Source organism: Gallus gallus, chromosome 2 (assembly GCF_016699485.2).
Source record: "Gallus gallus isolate bGalGal1 chromosome 2, bGalGal1.mat.broiler.GRCg7b, whole genome shotgun sequence".
Taxonomy (NCBI): domain Eukaryota; kingdom Metazoa; phylum Chordata; class Aves; order Galliformes; family Phasianidae; genus Gallus; species Gallus gallus.
In genome coordinates, this window is record NC_052533.1 from 42,541,116 (window position 1) to 42,558,267 (window position 17,152).

Below are 17,152 nucleotides of genomic sequence, written 5' to 3' on the forward strand. Positions count from 1 at the left end.
ACACAAGCTAGCAAGAGCACTAAAGCAAGCATCCCAACAGAACTTAGTAAATATGCTTTGACTCTAGACTAAACTTTTGAAAAGCTGAAGGTGAAGGAGAGCAATAGCAGCTTTGTTTGCAGCCTCAGTCACATCCTTTTATTATCCACTCTGTTGGATCAGGATTTCATGATACAGACACTTAGAAAAAGAGATAAGAGGGTTTATTAAGTGGACTCAAAGACTACATAGAAATGGCATATATTAGAGAACATGGCATATAGCATCTGTGACAGGCTGAAGGTATTTCAATTTTTAGTTGAAACATTAGCTAACAAAACTATTTTTAATGACCATTAAGATCCAAATCCACTACAATCGATCCATCAGTGAATGAGAGGAATCAGCACACAACTGTCAAACCTTTCCCTGCACATTTCCCCACACATGAAAAGTCCTTCCCGGGGCTATTATTTGACAGACAATTTCTTGACTAATCTCTGGGGAAAAAAAAAAAAAAAAAAAAAAAAGCCCTGCCTGGAGAATTTTTCTAAGAAAAAAAATGATTTGTTAAGAGATTAACCTGAAACAGAAAAGAAAGAAATGATGGCAACCCCCTTTTTTCTCTTCCAGAATGTCGGCTCCTCAGAGCAGTGATAAAACTTTCTTCCACATCTGTGTAGAATTTATCAAGTTGGGAAACCATCAGGAGTACCAGTGATGATAGAAAATAGTCATAAAGAGCTGTACATGAGATGCAGTGACACAAATCCTTGGGTTGTTGTCACCAGATTTGCTGTGGCAGAGAACCAGAACCCTTTTGCAAGCTGCTCTGCCTGGCAGCTGCACTTTCCTAAGGACACCTTCTCCAATTTCCTTAGGCAGGCATCTGCCTAAGAGTTACCAAGTTAATGTTCTGCTTGTGATCTGCAAATGTCAAAGCAGTTTGAGGTACTCTCACCTTCATTTCACAGGAGGGCGGTAATTTGGTACAGATAAGTCAGGATAAGACAAAACACAAAACGTCTGGGAGTGGAAGTCTGTTCCTAACTCCTTCCCAAGTTGTGCATTGTCACCCACAACTCCCTTTGGTTTCCCTTTCTGCAGCTTCTCCACATGCATAGTGACTACTGCAGCACTTCTACACCATGCAGTAGTGCTTCATACCTTGGTGTATATAAAATGCATCAGGATGAGCAGGGAACAGTGTCCTGGCAAGAAACATCATAGCCACAGGACAGAGGCAAGAGGTGTGCAGGCATGGCAGTATGCCATGGCAAGCACACTGCACCACACACTAACATGGGGGAGAAAAGAGTCAAAGTCCTCCCAGCAAATCTGTACCCAAGCAGAGACACTCAGAACACTGCATCTTGCCAAGGGTTGGTTGCACAGGTCAGTGATATGTCACGCTGTAGGAACCTGTCTGCTGAGCTCATGCTCCTGTCGCTGCATCAAGGCATTCTGGATAAAGTCCTTGCATTGCAAGCATTACTTCTGCTAGTCTGTGCCTGCAAGCCATTCTTCAGCCAAATGTCCTCTGCTCAAGGACCGATGATCACCGAATTTGAGAGGAAAAGAAAAGGACAGCAATCATGACCTTTTCATGATCTCAACCATATAAGCTAATGCAACACATTTGCAGCTGACTACAAAATCTGCACATCAGCGTGTTTTTGCAGCTCTGCATAAAGCTAGAGGTGGGAGGAAAATCCAGGCATAGCCAACATAACTAATGCTTCCTTTAAAGTGTCAACTCAGACGTGTCTTTAAACCTGGATCTAAGCCTTCAGAGGCCTAAAACATTGCTGCTATTTTCCATGGTTTCCACTGAGCCTGTTCCAGATTTAACAGCTGAAATTTCTCTTGGTACTTGGTTCCTGACAGGTATTAAGTTTCTAATCCAGGGTCGGTCATTCCAGCTATTTTGTTTGCAAGGGACAAGTGACGCAGACACTAAAAGCAGGAAAAAGGTATCAGATTCACATTCTTTAGCCTGATACTAGGGATTACCCGTAATAATGCAATGAAAACATTTTACCAGCTGCTGAAATTCAAAAAGTGTATCTTAGAATCAGACACAGCACTGTACTTAGTGGCCATTATTAGCTTCTCTGCTACAAAAGCTGAGGGATACAAATTATCTGCTTAGTTGCATTATGTTATCAGCACCGAGCCTGCAAGTCACAGCGTGGTGCAGTGCAGAGATACAGGAGCTTCCCAGGCAGAAATGCAATGCAAATGCAAGGGAAGGCAAAAGGGTCTCAAAGACTTTCCCACTGAGCTGTCCTGCAGCAACTTCCTACCAGCTGAGGAGGGCAATGCGAGAGGGCAGGTGCCCCTATGGACACAGAGAACGAGAATTCACTGCGGAATATGTTCTCCACTGATGCAATTGTGCCTGTGGTAAAACAGAAGGCGTCAGCGATCACACAGCACTCTCAGTGTCACTGGGTGAACAAGCTGTGCCTGCAGCTCTTCCTTTTCAGGGCCTGCTCTGTGTGGGATCAAATCCCAGAGTGCACAAACGCGATGGCAACGGAGAAATAGGGGGACATCACAGCACAGCAGGCACAGAGAGGATCGTAACAGAGCTCTCAAGCTCCAGCACTCGACTGCAGTGACTCAGTGACAGCTACAGAGCGCTACAAAGGGAAAGGCAGGGGGCACTTGACCCCCTCCTGCAGCACGGCACTGACACCTCCTCTGCTTTCTCCGACGAGCTGAGAATTACGGATGGTAAACGCCAAATATCTCGATTTTCACAGAGGCACAAATTAAAGACACTGGCACACGTTCTTCACAGTTTGGAAACACTTTAATTTGTATGTTAACGTACGAAAACGTAAAGTGATACTAGAAAAGAAACACGCTTATTTTTGTGTTTTTATTCAAACCCATGCTCGTGTGAGGGATAATTCCCGCTCAGCTCACAGGCCAGCAGCGCTCACACCTCCTCCGGACGGCTGACCCACGCCCCAGGTCACCGCCAGCCACGCTGCCTGTCACTGTATGTCGCCTGACAGGCTGACACAGCCTCGCACAGAGCCCCGACCCAAGGCTTTTGCAGCACTCCTGCTGTGCTCCTCAGAGCTGAGGTCCCCGCAGCACCCGAGCTGGCGGCACAGCCAGCACCGACACCTGGTGAGGTGCGTCTCCCCGTCTTCACTACTCTGCCCCAGAGCACAAGGGGCACACCGGGCAGGCTGATATCCCGGCTGCCGGAGTGCTGTAGGAGCACCGCTCCGCGGGCGCTGACAGGAACGGACCGTTGTCCCGAGGCGGGAAGCGACCAACGTCCCGCGCTGCCCGCGCCCGGCACGCGCCCACACACTCCACGCGCCGCCAGCGCCTCCCCCACCGCGCACGCGCAACCTGAGCCCCACCCATCCCGTTGCCTGGGCTCAACGGTCCCCGGCGCGCCCGCCCCCGCCCCTCCTCGACCAATCAGCAGCCGCGCCACCGCCTCCCCGCACGCCACGCATTCTCGTGTCGCGACGTCAGCGGCTCGCCCCGGAGGCTTCCGACTGGCCGGCGGCCCCTTCCTCCTCGGCCTCTCATTGGCTGAGGAGCTACGGCGCACGCGCGGAAGTCTCCGCCCGCCCCGCGCCCTCCCTCCCGGTGGCGCGTCAGCCGGAAGGCCCCGCCCCTCGGCACTAGCCCCGCCCCCTCCGCTTCGTGCCGTGTCAAGCGGCGGCCACCAGCGTGGAGTGCGGCAGCCTCCCGCCGCCGCGCAACGGGCGGGCCCGGCCGGCTGCAACCGCTTGAGGACTGCACCTGTCGGCCCGGCCGCCTCCCGCCTCCTCCTCCTCCCGCCGCCGTTAGGAGCAGCGCCCGGCCCCGCCGGCGCCATGGCGGAGACCGAGGAGAGAAGCCTCGACGACTTCTTCGCCAAGCGGGACAAGAAGAAACGGAAGGAGAAGAGCGGCCGCAGTGCCGCCGCGGCTTCCACGGCCTCCAGCGCTTCCAGCGCCGCCTCCAACGCCGCCGGAGCGGCCGCTGCGGCCGGTGGACCCCGCCCGACCGACGGCGGCGGCTCGGGGGCGGCCGCCTCTAGCAGCGGCTCCGCCAAGAGCAAGGTGCGGCCCGGGGCGGCGGGGCGGCGATGGGGGAAGGGGCACGGCCGCCTCCGGGCGCGGGGCCGCCGCGCCTTCCTGCCGGCAGGGGGAGCCCCGGGGCGGCGCCGCCCCGGCCATGCGGGGTGCGGGCGGCTCTGCCCCGCCGCGGCCATGCGGGAGCGCCGGGGCTGCGACTCGGGAAGCGGCCTGGGAGGGCCCCCTCTGTGCCTACGGGGCGCCCGGAGGCCGGCCGGCCGGGGGGAGCCGCTGCCGGGGGGTGGTGGGGTGCGTGGTGGTGAGAGCGCGAGGTGAGCGTGAGCGCTGGCATCTGGGGCCTCGCGCTGCGTGCTGCTAACGCTGGGGTGCTCGCAGCTGCGGGGGCTTTTTGGCTGGAGCGAGGGCGACGGAAAGCCTTCCTGCTTTCTAATTGTCGGTGAACGCGGTTCTCGTGAGTTGGGTTGGAAATCGAGTTCCTTAGATGTGAAACGCGCGTTAATTTGGGAGCCGTACTGTTTCCACGGAGATGGGGGCATAAGGAGTCTCCAGGCTTTCGGAGCTGTGGAGTCACACGTGTTCGGAGGCCTCCGAGTCTTTTAACAGGCGGTGCGGTGACGCCGGGCCGCTTCCGCTGTCACCTCGGAGCGGGTCACAGCCTGTGCTGCACGGTGGTGGTGTGCAGGGCACTGAGGTGGTGCTCCTCAAAGGAGCCGTGTCCTTGGCATTCCTATTGCAAGCAGTATAACGCAGGAAGTATATAACTACTAATTATTCAGCGTGTGTCTCTGTGACTAAGGAGAACTGCTCATCTGTCCTGGTCTCTATCAGCCCTACCTTAGCAATACCAGGATCTGGTGAAGGACAAAATTGGCTCTGCTCGGGTGGATTCCTCCTTCCCCAGATACGTAATCCAACTCCCGTCTTGAGACCTTCCCCATGTTCTTTCCGAAGACAAGAAGCTGTTCAGGGTATTCCTTGTTGTTTGTATCCTATGAAATATGTGATGGAGGAGTAAACCTAAAGTTTCACGAGCATTCAAGCTGTCGTAAAAGCTCAGTAAAAGGGAGAGGTCTTGCCCTGCATTTCACAGCTCTCTGCTGCACAGTCCTGTTCCCTGCTTGGCGTTCCTTGCCTTTCCTCTAGCTTTTTGCTAAGCTGATGTGGTTTTCTCTCACTTGAATGCCTATTATTTTGCTGGGGCGTTTTGTGACTGTTGTAGTGAGTTAAAATCAGTTAAAATTAGCTCACAGGCACGTTATAGGGGCGTGCAGTAAGTTAGGGGAGGAAGGAGTGGAATCTTTTTCCTTGTTGGCAGTGGTGCTCGCAGATTGGTTTGCCACAGAGCTGCATGTTTGCCATTGGTTTTCTTTGTATTATCTTGGCTATCATCTCTTCATCGTTTACTAGAAAGGTGTTAACAGCTTCTTTCTTCCCTTACAGGAGGAGGATGACTGGAAGGAGTTTGAACAAAAAGAAGAAATTGATTATAGCGGTCTTAGAGTTCAGTCCATGCAAATAAGGTACTTTTTTTCCCCCTCTTTTTTCCTCATCAGGCTTATCTTTGCATGTTTCAAAACACTGTTTTTTCTCCACGGAGTACGACTAAAGAGAGCCTTGATATGTTTCTGCTAGCGTAGGTCTGATTGCTGTGGGGTAACTTAGGCTATCTGTCATTTTGATGTCTTGGGCCTCTCTTTGGTTTGAGACTCAAAGTTTTCTCCAAGTACTTAAAATTCCCCTTGTGTAAAGATAACAGAACAGGAATTTCTCTGAGAGTAATGCCGGGTAGTAATTCCTCCTGAATCACTTGAACGATGTAAGGATATCTGACTCAGTCTGGAGTGAATTCCCAAATGCTTGCGTTTTTATTTCAAGAGTACAAAAATATAGTTGATAAAACCACTATGTTGTGATGAGACCTGCAGAACTGCATCTGTGAGCCTATCCGAGATGCTTTGTTTGCTTTTTCGTTAGATTCTTCCTGTAGTGTGATCCAAAGTGAGTCTACTTCAGTCTGTTCTGGTTAAGAAAAAGGTTGCATCAAGTTGGAAAAAGGATTTTAATGACCACAATTTTAGGCTGAAAATATCACGTGATCCTCCTAGTGCTGATAAACTTCAGCACTGATCTGCTTGGTTTCCACTTTTTTTCCTCTTTGAGGGCAGATAGTCCTAGGCTGTTTACAGGTTTCTGGTCCACAAGCTCTCTGTACCATCAGAGTGGCAGAGCAGATGAACGGCATGTCTGAATGAACAAGTAACAAGTGGACTGCTTCACTGTCTGATTGAAAAGCGAGCGCTGTGCTTTTCCAGACAAAGGCCAGCATTCTGAATGCTTTTGACACTGTGGCGTATTTTCAGGCATGTGGAACTTTCTGTCATAGGATTTTGTAATGACTTAGTTTATGGATTCAAGGGTAGGCTGGACAAGCAGATGGAGGAAAAACCTACTGGAGGCTGTTGATTATCCAGCTCAGGAGATCTTTTAGCTGAAAACAAGACACAAAGTACTCAAGGGAGGGGGAAGGAGGACGTAATGACTTCTTGATTAGTAGGATTTAGTGTGTAATAAATTTCTTTCTTACAGTGAAAAAGAAGATGATGAAAGTGAAAAAAGAGAAGAACCTAGCGACAACTGGGAGGAAACCAGTGGTGCTGTAGACAGATCATCTGGTCCTTGGAACAAATCAGCTCCTGCACCAGCGCCTGTTGTTGAAACAATTGGTAAATGTAACTTGGTTGTTGATTGTACCAGTCTGAATTAAGCTACTGAGAATGCAGAGTGCAAGGAGGAGTACCTATTTCTCTGAAGACTTCTGAGGAACGGAGTTGATAAAGCTGTCAGATAATTACAGTAAACGTGGCAGCTGTCTTTTTTTATTTCAGGCTTCAAAGTGGGGAGGATGGAAAGCATCTCATTTTTAATTATTTTTTTGAATTAACGCCCTCTACTTCATAGTTTGCAAAAAAAATCAGTTGGAAGCATTTCTATGGGTCAAAAGATATTGCTTTGATGATAAGTGGGTGTTCAGCCAATATCTGGTGTTCAGTATGTCACTTCCTGAGTAGGGCTCAATGATTAATAGCACACTGTAGTTCTTTCGAATCAGTTCTAGGGTACACAGAATATGACATTGCAAAATGAGTTATTTTACTGGGAGAGCACTTCTGTTTAAATTCAGTTCTTAGTATCAGTGGACGTGTTTGTTTCTGTACCTGTAGAAGGGGAAAAATCACGTGTCATTTCATTGTAGACTTTTACCTTGAATGTAAACTACTTGAGTGTTCCCTTCAGCATATGGAGAGGTGCTGTAAATGAGATTTGGCAAATACATAATTACATGCTCAGATCTCAAGTTTTAAATACAAGTGCTAGTAAATTGCAAAAAAAAAAAAACCCAAACCAAATGTATTCTTAGAGGATTGAGGCTCTGAACTTTGGGGAGCAAAATGCCAAAGCTGCATTTCAATTCAAATACTGAGTATAGATAAAATTAGATGACATCTTTTTCCCTGCCTTACCTGGAGCATTGGCTTCCCAAGTTTTAAAAAAATGCAGTGACATACTTGTAAGGTTCTTTCTGTGTGTGTGTAGTGGGGTTTTTTTGGTATTTTTTTTCGTGGTGGTGGTTTTTTTTTTTTTCATGATGAATGCAAACTTACTCTGTTGTCTCTGTGTTGCTCCTATAACTAGTTACAGAACCCCCAGAGCCAGTTCAAACTGGTGGTGTATACAGGCCGCCCGGCGCCAGAGAGGGTGGCAGGCCACGGAGGGCACAGCAAGGACCACCTGAAATCTATAGTGATACACAGTTTCCATCACTGCAGTCTACTGCCAAGCTTGTAGACAGTCGAAAGTAAGTACATTCCATTAATTCCTTAAGGGATATGTTTTTAGCACTGTTTTATGTTGTTACAAGGGTTAAGCCCGAATCTTTCCACAGAGGAAAGAAAGTACCAAAAAAATCAGTCTCTTTGGTAACTGTGTTTTCCAACTATAGAAGGGGCTTCCCTTGAAATAACTTGTATAGGATGTAGCCCAGTAAGAGAGCCAAACAAGATTCCCAGCTACCTAATTGACTTGCTGGGGGATTTTTCCAAGTAGAATATTTTTGCTCTTGACAGTAACTGGTTTCATTAGATGCTAGCTGCGATGAGGATCTTTGTTATCACTTGTCAGAAAAAGGAGTAGAATGTCTTGAGCATGCTTCCTTCTCATCAGAGATGGGAAGGTAACTTAAATAAAGGAAGATAAATAGCCTGATATTTATTTCATTTGCTTGGTGTTTTGACTTCTCGATGTGGTATTGATGAACACAGCCTAGCTGGAGCTGTTTCTGGTTTTGGTGTGGCTTTGTCTACTTGGCAAATGGGATGTGCTGTCATTGCATTAGGGCTTGAATGGTGCAAAGTGGACAAAGGTGGAAATCTGACTACTCCAGAAAGTGAATGGGCTTCTGTTTTCAAAACATTATCTTTCGTAAATGTACTTGAATTTATTTTAGAGAATTTTAATATTGAAATGTGTAGCGTAACCTGAATTGTACTTGAAGATAAGCTTGATTCTAGTGAACAAGTTTTACAAGATTTGCTTGGGAATGTTTGGCTATTCTGTTAAAACTCTAGACCTTAGTGTTTTCTGTTAATAATGTAATGTTTTTGTTGGAGTGGGGTGGAAATCAACTAGAAATTTACAAGCTAGTGATATTTACTGATTACATTTATTTTCCCATAGGGATAAAGAAATGGAGAAGAGCTTTGAAGTAGTAAAACACAAAACTAGAGGTAGGGATGAGGTCTCAAAAAACCAGGCACTTAAACTTCAGCTAGACAACCAGTATGCTGTGCTTGGGGATCAGTAGAGCTGCATACACATTACAATTAAGGAATGCTTTTTTGGTAACCCTTCTACTAAGGTAACTAAACTACAGCTAACGGCTATGATGAACATGCCACCTTATTTCTGCTGGATCTACTGCAGCAAGTGCAGAATACTTTGACATAAGTGATCGGTTCTCCTGCGCTATGGAAGCGTATCGTACAACTTCTCCATTGGATATGGGGCAGATTAATGTAAATGATTGAACGAGAGTCATCGGTGTTCTTTAATTGCTCAGAAAGATACCTACAGCCAGTGGTCATTTCAAAATCTTTTTATGTTCAGATACTGAGCCTTCGTAAAGGTTGACTACCTCAGACTTGCTGCACTCATTGTGGACACCATGTGGATCACAACTTCTGGAAGAGAAGGTTACAGCTGTTTTAGTGGCCATCTGAAACTTGAAACCAGCTCTACTGGATTCCTGTCAGAAATCCTGCAGAAGTCAGCCATTTGGTTCCAATTTGCTATAACAAAGATTTAAGTGACCTTAACGAAAAACCTATCCTCTTCCCCTTCCGAGGAATCCTGTCATGTGTAGCCATAGCCTACCAGGGACTTCTGGAGCATACCATACCACCCGTGCTACCCAAGTATAACACAGAGCTGTAGTTTGTTTACCTTTTTAGATAGCTGTACTGAAGCAACAGTGAAACAAATTAAAACTCATTCAGTATCAGATTGGAGGATTGATGGGTTTGAATGGTCTGTTTGTATTAGCCATTTTCACAGTTGTCTGTTTAAGCATTTTTTTTCCTATTTTCCACCAAAAAATGCCTTCCTTGTTTCTGATATCAAATTACAGTGTATTTAAATGACAGTGGAATATTATAGTGAAATAGGGTTTATTTTGTTCCGTTTTTTATCATGAAGTTTGTTTTTCTCACCCTAAGGCACTAAGAGTTTTGATTTGACACAGAGGTATCCAGACTCCAACTATAGTCTTTCAAATTTGTCATCTTTAAAAAAAAAAAAATGTAAGATACATGGCAATAGTAATACCAGATGAGAATAAATACATTATCCTTTGTTAAGAATGGGTATTTGTCTGTTAAAGGGCAGTGGTTACTTAATAACCAAAATAACTTGTTGTATGGAGGGGTGACTTATGCTTGATAAGCCTTAGTTGCTTGACTAGTTTGGTGAAGCCTGCAGGCTTTTTGAGGCAGAAATCCTCAAAGTCAAACTCATAAATGGTATTTAATAAAGTCAGAATGTTGGGTAAGAACAGAAGGCAGTGACTACTTTGAGCCGTTGTCATTTCTAAATTAATTTAGTGAAGGCAGGCAGAATGGCACTGATACATTAAGAGTACAGGACATTGCCTATAACTGGTTCAGTCAGCAAAACCTGACGTGTACCAAAAGTGTTCTGCTGTAACTTTTTCTCTTCTTATGCCAGAAGGAAAATGAAGTACAATGGTGGCATGCTCCAGTGTTTATGTTTCTGAGTAAATGCCAAAAAAAAAAGACCCAACATCTCTAAGTGTTGCCAATGGCAAGAGAAACAAGGGAACAAACCAAAACTTGCTTGCTTGTGTGGGAGTACTGTGCATTTGCAGAGGATGATGATAGCGTGGGAATTGCATAGTTGGGTTCCTTTTGTCTAACTGCTGACTCGCTTTAAGTCTACTTCTCTGAGGCCAATGGGAATTTTGCTGTTGACTTTGGTGGGGCAGGGTTTCACCTGGTTCTTCTGCGCACAGACTAAAACTGGCTTTGTTCTTGCAAAGTTAAGTCTTTAAAACTTCTGCTAGAAGCTGCTACTAAAGAGAGGGCTCAAGAGACTTTTTAGTCAGAGACTTTGGAAACAACCCCGCTGAAAGACTGGTACCAATACCTTGAGCTCTTAGCCATGTATCTTCCTTGAAAATACCTTGTTGCCAGCAAAACTGTTGATGTGTCACTCAAGATTTCTGTGGAATTCATGGTAAATGGACATGTCGCTTCAAGTGGTAGAAATGTGAAATCTTAAAAACACTTTTCCTGATTCTCTAAAGCGATTGAAGTCGCCAATGCACATGAATCAAGTTCTGATCTCCTGTACGAAGGGTAGATGAGACTGTCCATTGTACCGTCTTTGAGTTTTTGGGCATGACTTCTGGCGGTTTAAGAAACCCTGTAACAGCTTAAAATGAAATAAAATGGAAATATACATGGATTCTGGAGTGTAATGAATCTTTACCTTCAGTTCTAGCTTATAACCCTGCGACAGCTTAGCAAGCGTGTTGTATTTGGGGCTCTTAAGGGGCAAACTGTGGAGTGGGTAGTCAGCTCAGGTGGGCCATGTCCAGCAGCTTACAGCAGTGCACATCAAGGTGAATTCTAACACAGCAGCTTAGATGGCCACTCTGACAAGAGTGTCTTCTGACTGCCACTGCGTAGTGCTGTTCTGAGACTGAATTGAATGTGAATGATGGTTTGTGCTTTTCACTTAAGCTAGCTTTGCTAAACTAAGGAATGAAAAATCCTCGTTTTGCTGCTGTTCAACAGCCTCACAGGAGCCCATCTGCTACTGAGAACTATTTTGGGGGTCCTTTCTTAAGCATATCATTCCAGATTCTTTCTGGAGGCATAAAAAAGAGGAGGAAGGAAAAAAAAGCACAGCAGATTTCTGCAGTACAGAATATTAGGCTCCTTTAGTGTTTCTTGTGTTAAATATCATCACTAGCAACGATGAAAGTGCCGGTTGTCAGTATCTTCCTTCTTACAATTAGCTCTTCTGCGTTCCTGGAGCTTTGGAAGTCAGTACTCTTTAGAAGCGCAGTATGCTTTTGAGACTGAGAAACCCAACTTTCTGCTTTCTTGATGCATTCATTGGAGGCATGCGAAAAATGCCAGTTTCATTCCTTCAGAGTGCTGCTGGAAGGCTTCTGCTATAAATGAAGGATTGTCAGTTGTGAATGTGAGCTGCTTAATACCAGTTGGTAAAATGTCATTGTGTAACGCTTCAGGAACTTCATAACATGTAATGTGCTTTAGTAGTGGATTGTTAATGTCCATCTGGAATGTTTGATGTTACTTTTTCCTTGTTTTTTTTTTGTTTTTTTTCTTTAAACCACAGGCTTTGTAACTTATTAAGGCCATAAAATTCGCAGCTTGGTAGGAGAACGTTTACGTGTGTATTACTTATCAGAAAAGGAGCAGTTCATATCTGTGGTTCTTGGTGGTGCAGTGCTTAGGTAGCCTAGCTTTTGCCACTTAAAACAAAAGGTTGGACCTCCCAAGTGCCTGTTGTAGGAGTCTGGCGTATGTATGTGCTTGAGCTCACGAGAAATGGAGGAGAGGATCAGTTTTGTTGTTGCCCCTACTTTGCCCCTCACTCAGTTATGCTTTATCTTACCCACAGGTAAAGGGAACTGATGAGAAGTGGCCCTCTCCTGCTGCCTCAGTTGTATCTTTGCAGTTAGCTGTAGCAGTCATGTCCAAGGTAACTCTTAAACTCAGGAATAGCTGAGTTATTAAAAGCACAAATTGCATTAGAAATCTGATGTTATAGGCGCTGAGGGGTCTTTTTGTGTGTGTTTTACTGTCTTTGTTGACCTTCACCACAACAAGACAGAGGTTTGTATGCTGTTTAGGTCAGGGAGAATATGCAAAATTGAGAAGACTTCACGTGATGAAGTTTGCTTTTCCGGGCTTTTGCAATAATTATATTTAACTCTGCTCAAGCAGTGCTAGACTCGCATGTGGCTTTTGGATTCAGAAAGCAAGTGTGTAAAAGGGGGCAGAGAATCCAACGTATTTGCCAGTAAATTTTTCAGGAAAAACCAAAAAAGTCATTTTTCTCTGGATATAGCATAAGAAGCTGCAAGCTGTAGCAGATGGGAAAAGACAGCAGAAGACAGAACTGGTTTTGGGTAAGGTAATTTTCATGTATTATAGCTTGGCTTCTAAAGCACAGATGTAGCTTCACCATGTTCTGTGGGAAGCAAAATAGAAAATAATCTTATTAATAAGAAGAGAAGATGGAAATGAAGTAAAACACGAGGAGAGACATGAGAAGGAATAGGGAGGCTTTATGCTAAGTGGTAGTACTGAATGCACAGCAGGAGGCAGGGAGTGGAGTGTGAGCACTTGGGTAGGAGGGACAGTGCTGCAGTGATCAGCACTACTTTCAGAAGTGAGGAATCCCTGTAACTCAACAGAAGTATTTGAAGTTCAATAGTTCCAGAGGGCGTTCTGTTTCTTTCTGCCCAGACAGAGGGTGGAGTTTTGCCTTGGTGTGAGGCTATGTATAACCACTTACCTAGAAAGAGAACCAGGAATGGACAAATTCCTAGATAGTTCAGTGGTCTTATTAGGAAACAAGCTTTCATGTAAGTATTAAAAATGTACCACAGTATTAATAAATCATCAGAAAAAGTGCATCTCAAAAACAGGAATGGGAATGTATCATCATCATACAACCGTATGCAGCGAAAAGAAGCAAACGTTCCGTAGCCAGAGCGCGTGGCCAAGAGAGTGGGGTTTGGGCCTTGGTTTCCCTCTGAGCTGCTGTGTTAGCTTGGAGTAATTTAGTTTCACTTTGTCTCAGCTTCCCCAGCTGTGCAAAAAATACCTCACAAGGGTGCTGTGGGGCTGGAGGTGTTCTTAGAGCAAGTCCTGGTGCTGCAGGAGGACCGAAAATCATTATAAAAATGTCCTTACGTTAGCTTTCGTTATAGTATTTCATGCTATTCTGGAGAGAACTTATTCTTGCAGAATGTAACCCGTGCTCTAGTCAAGTATTACATAACCAGATGGTTATTTTAATAAGCGTGGTCATAGTGCTTAGCCCGAACCTTGCCCTAACAGGCATTTCCTCTCTGGTTAACTGTGCAACCCAAATGGTGTCTTAATGTAAGGCTTTCTGTTTTTACGTGGAATACATCAAAATCAGTATCGCTGTATTTTGTAAACCCTGTGGCTGAAATAAAGTTCTGCTCAGAGCCGTCTCTTGTCATGTGGCTGTTCTAAGGCTTGCTCAATCTACTAGAAACTAGAGCTGTGGCAGGATGCAGGGTGACATGGTTCAGAACTCGGAGTAAGCAGAGGAGGAGAGGAATACAGGCGCAGAAGAGACACTTGCTCTATTTACTATTTCTGCTGTTCTAGCAGTTAAGTGCGGTGGGAGGAGCATGGAGAAGTAGTTTTTGTGAATTTGCCTTGGCCTGCTGGTGCTGGTGATTTCAAGGTTCATTGCGCAGCTTTTACAGCAGAGCTCCAAATAGCAGTAGAGAACACGATGGTGGCATGCGTGCTGACAAATCAGACCCCTGGTGGGACTGGACAGAGAGAGATGAGGCCCAGCAGCTATTTCTCTTACTGATATTTTTATCATTGTGGCACCTCTAAGACAGTTGTTAATGCGTATCAGCCGTGATGATTCTCTGTCAGAAGTGATTACTGTTAGATTTCAGCAGACTACTGCAGTTCCTTTGGAGTGAACGTTCAACTAGCTGAATGGTGAATGGTAAAGCAAAACATAGGAAGATTTTTGATGTACGTAGGGTGATGATGAGTGGTATTTTTCATGCAGCAGTGAGGTCAGCAGACTGGTAGCAGGCTTAAAATGGCCTTGAGGAATGTCCTATTATATGGTAGGTAGGAGAATTCTAAGACATCCATCATCTATTCTTTCCCTTTACAGATAAGCTGCCTTGTGCTTACTGCCTCTCACAGCTGAAATTTATGCTGTAATATTTTTCCATGCTGTTCTGTCCTTAATACAGCCTAAGATCTTATTTGTTTTCTTGACTGCACATTGAGCAGACGTCTTCATCGAGCTGTCCATGGTGATGCCTAGATCGTCCCCTTGAAAGATCACAACTAATTCAGAACCCACCAGAGCATGTATGAGTGGTTTAAAGCCTTTCCAGTATTCATTGCCTTTTGTTTTTCCTACTAGCGTTTACTTGCTGCTCTTTGCCAGGTTTACAAGTTGGTTAGCTTATCCTGGCAATCACCACTTTCCCTAGTGCTGACAAACCTGTTAACTTTCTATAAGCATTGGATTTTGCCATCATATATATACAGAAGTCTTCAGTGTCATGCATGTGATCCACTGTTCTTATCAGTGACCAGCATGACTTGCTCATGCTTTTTACTCAATCTGACCTTTTCTTGTTCTACCTTCTATATTGAGATTTTCTTTCTAGCTCAGTTGTTACAGCACTGAAGTCATCAAGCTGTAACTGTCTGCTTTATTTCAAATACTGTGCTTACAGAGGAGCATTGGTTAAAATGCTGTTGCATTTTCTTTTAAATAAATCGTTTGTTCTGTATCTCTTTCAGAATATGTACTACAATAACAAAATGATTCAAACCATAAATACGGCTGATAAATGAGAGCAAAATGATTCTATGGTTCTATGGAAGACATTGCCAAGCAGGTAAAACGTATGTTAATCTGATCTCCAGGCATTCAGGGGAGCATAAATTCATTGGTTTCGGTAGAGTTGCTCCATATTCCTGTTGCTTGGCCTCAGTTTCATTAAAACTTAATTTGAGATCTCACTAACATGTAGGTACAGCAGCCAGAACCCAGCACAAGAGAACACAGCCCATGGCAAACTTACTTGACATTCGTGTTACTCTTTTCTTTGTTCACGGCAGAGGTGAAGCAAGGATATTCATTCCTTGCTTTGACCAAGTGCTCAGGCATGCCTGCTCTAACGTAACCTGGTGGAGTATTTAACTGGACACTGAAATTAGATTATATTTGACATGAAGGTAGCGCGGCAACACAGGGGCAGGCTTAGTCATTGTGTCGTTTCATCTCTTTACATCCTCATCTTGTAGGTTAGAGGTCATACAACTGTAAGTAAGGCTTGGTCTTTAAGTACTAATTGCATTTACCAGGAATGCAACAGCTCGTTAGGAATAAAGCAGAGGTGGTATGATGGAAGAAGACTCTGTTTGGATGTATGCTTGCCTCTTAGGCGCTGTACTCTCTCAGTGTTGGAATATTATGTCATACAAAGCAGCTGCTTTCTGCTATTAGCAATCATCTGTGGTTGAGAGGATACCTTACGTTAGCTGTTTTACCTACAAGGATTACAGTAGTGGCTGCAGGGGACTGTATCGTCTGGAGGTTGGAGGTGAGGCTTTTCTCCCATCCCGTCACCAATTCTAGTTTGAAAGCAGAGGTAAAGCAGAACACATTTCTTGATGCCCTTTTGTACACATCCTAAAAGATGTAGCTGTGCTGGCGCCACTGCACAGAGCCTCATGTTGGCCCCATGCCTCTTGTTACTTAACCACTCTGTACCCCTCAGGGCTGATCAGCTCTCACTGGTTACACTGCATCTTCAGTCTGGGAATTTAGGTAGAAGGCAAACTGGCTTTGTAAGCTGGCTTGGCTGTTTTTTCCTGCAGCTCAAACCACAGCACCACTCTCTCTTAAGTATTTCACCTTTCTTCACAATGATATTCCCTTCTTTTGTTCAGCTGTATTTTACCCTGCCAAGGATCTTGAGCCAGGTACCTCAATGACCATTTATTGAGAGCAGTTCTGTAGGCAAGAACTCATGAGTCAGGATCATGTTGTACATCACCTGCCTAGGCTCCAGCACCACATACACAGCTCTACTGCTGCTGCAAAATGTTTAGTAAGTAAATATGATGTCCCTGAGTCCTGAAGAATTGAAGTCTAGATCCTCAAGGGGTCCATGACAGCTCATTCCAACAAAATGCAGCAAACTGAAAGGAGTAGTACTGGTCTCAGTAAAACAGATGAGCTATGAGAAGGAACAGAGCTGCATGACTGGTAACTTGTTAGTTCAAGCACAACTGCCTGACCTGGGCAGTAGAAGCATGGGTCCAGCCTAGAGGGAGATTTGGTTTGGTTCAATAACAAGATGACACAGCGAAGAGGACATCTCTATAAATGAAAATATGAAACTGAATGTGCTTTCAGCAATGTACAGGAATGCCTCAGCACCAGAGCCAACCTGAAGTAACAAAGATAAAGCCCTTTGAGTTCTTACAGCAGTACAAAAGAAAGGAGGATACTGGCTGGCTGGGAAAAGGGTTGGCCAGGAGCCCATCCATCACAGCTGAGTACAGGATCACTGTGTGGCCCCCCACAGTTAACACAGGAACCTACTGGTGCCTGTAATATTTATATATCTTTATACTAATAATTTAAGTTCAAAACCTATGCTATGTATATATATATATTTTTTTGTCAGTAGATTTTTTTTAGCCTGGTTTCCCTCTGATGGTTTCTGCATATGCCATCTTCTGACTGTGCAGTGC

At 45.0% G+C, this 17,152-nt stretch overlaps 1 protein-coding gene across 3 annotated transcripts; it reads left to right on the forward strand.

The window, feature by feature from the left end:
• The first annotated feature begins 3,667 nt into the window (after window positions 1-3,667).
• Window positions 3,668-11,072, forward strand: CDV3 (CDV3 homolog). Of its 3 annotated transcripts, XM_025147217.3 has the most exons (6): window positions 3,668-4,058; window positions 5,475-5,554; window positions 6,621-6,757; window positions 7,728-7,890; window positions 8,769-8,818; window positions 9,198-11,072. In XM_025147217.3, the coding sequence occupies exons 1-6, from the start codon at window positions 3,831-3,833 to the stop codon at window positions 9,212-9,214; spliced, it is 675 nt and encodes a 224-aa protein (XP_025002985.1). In that variant the 5' UTR covers window positions 3,668-3,830; the 3' UTR covers window positions 9,215-11,072. The 3 variants fall into 3 exon arrangements, with proteins under 3 accessions (XP_025002985.1, XP_015136987.1, NP_001026161.2); XM_015281501.3 differs by having other exon boundaries at window positions 8,769-11,072; NM_001030990.2 differs by lacking the exon at window positions 8,769-8,818.
• The last annotated feature ends 6,080 nt before the right edge of the window (window positions 11,073-17,152 follow it).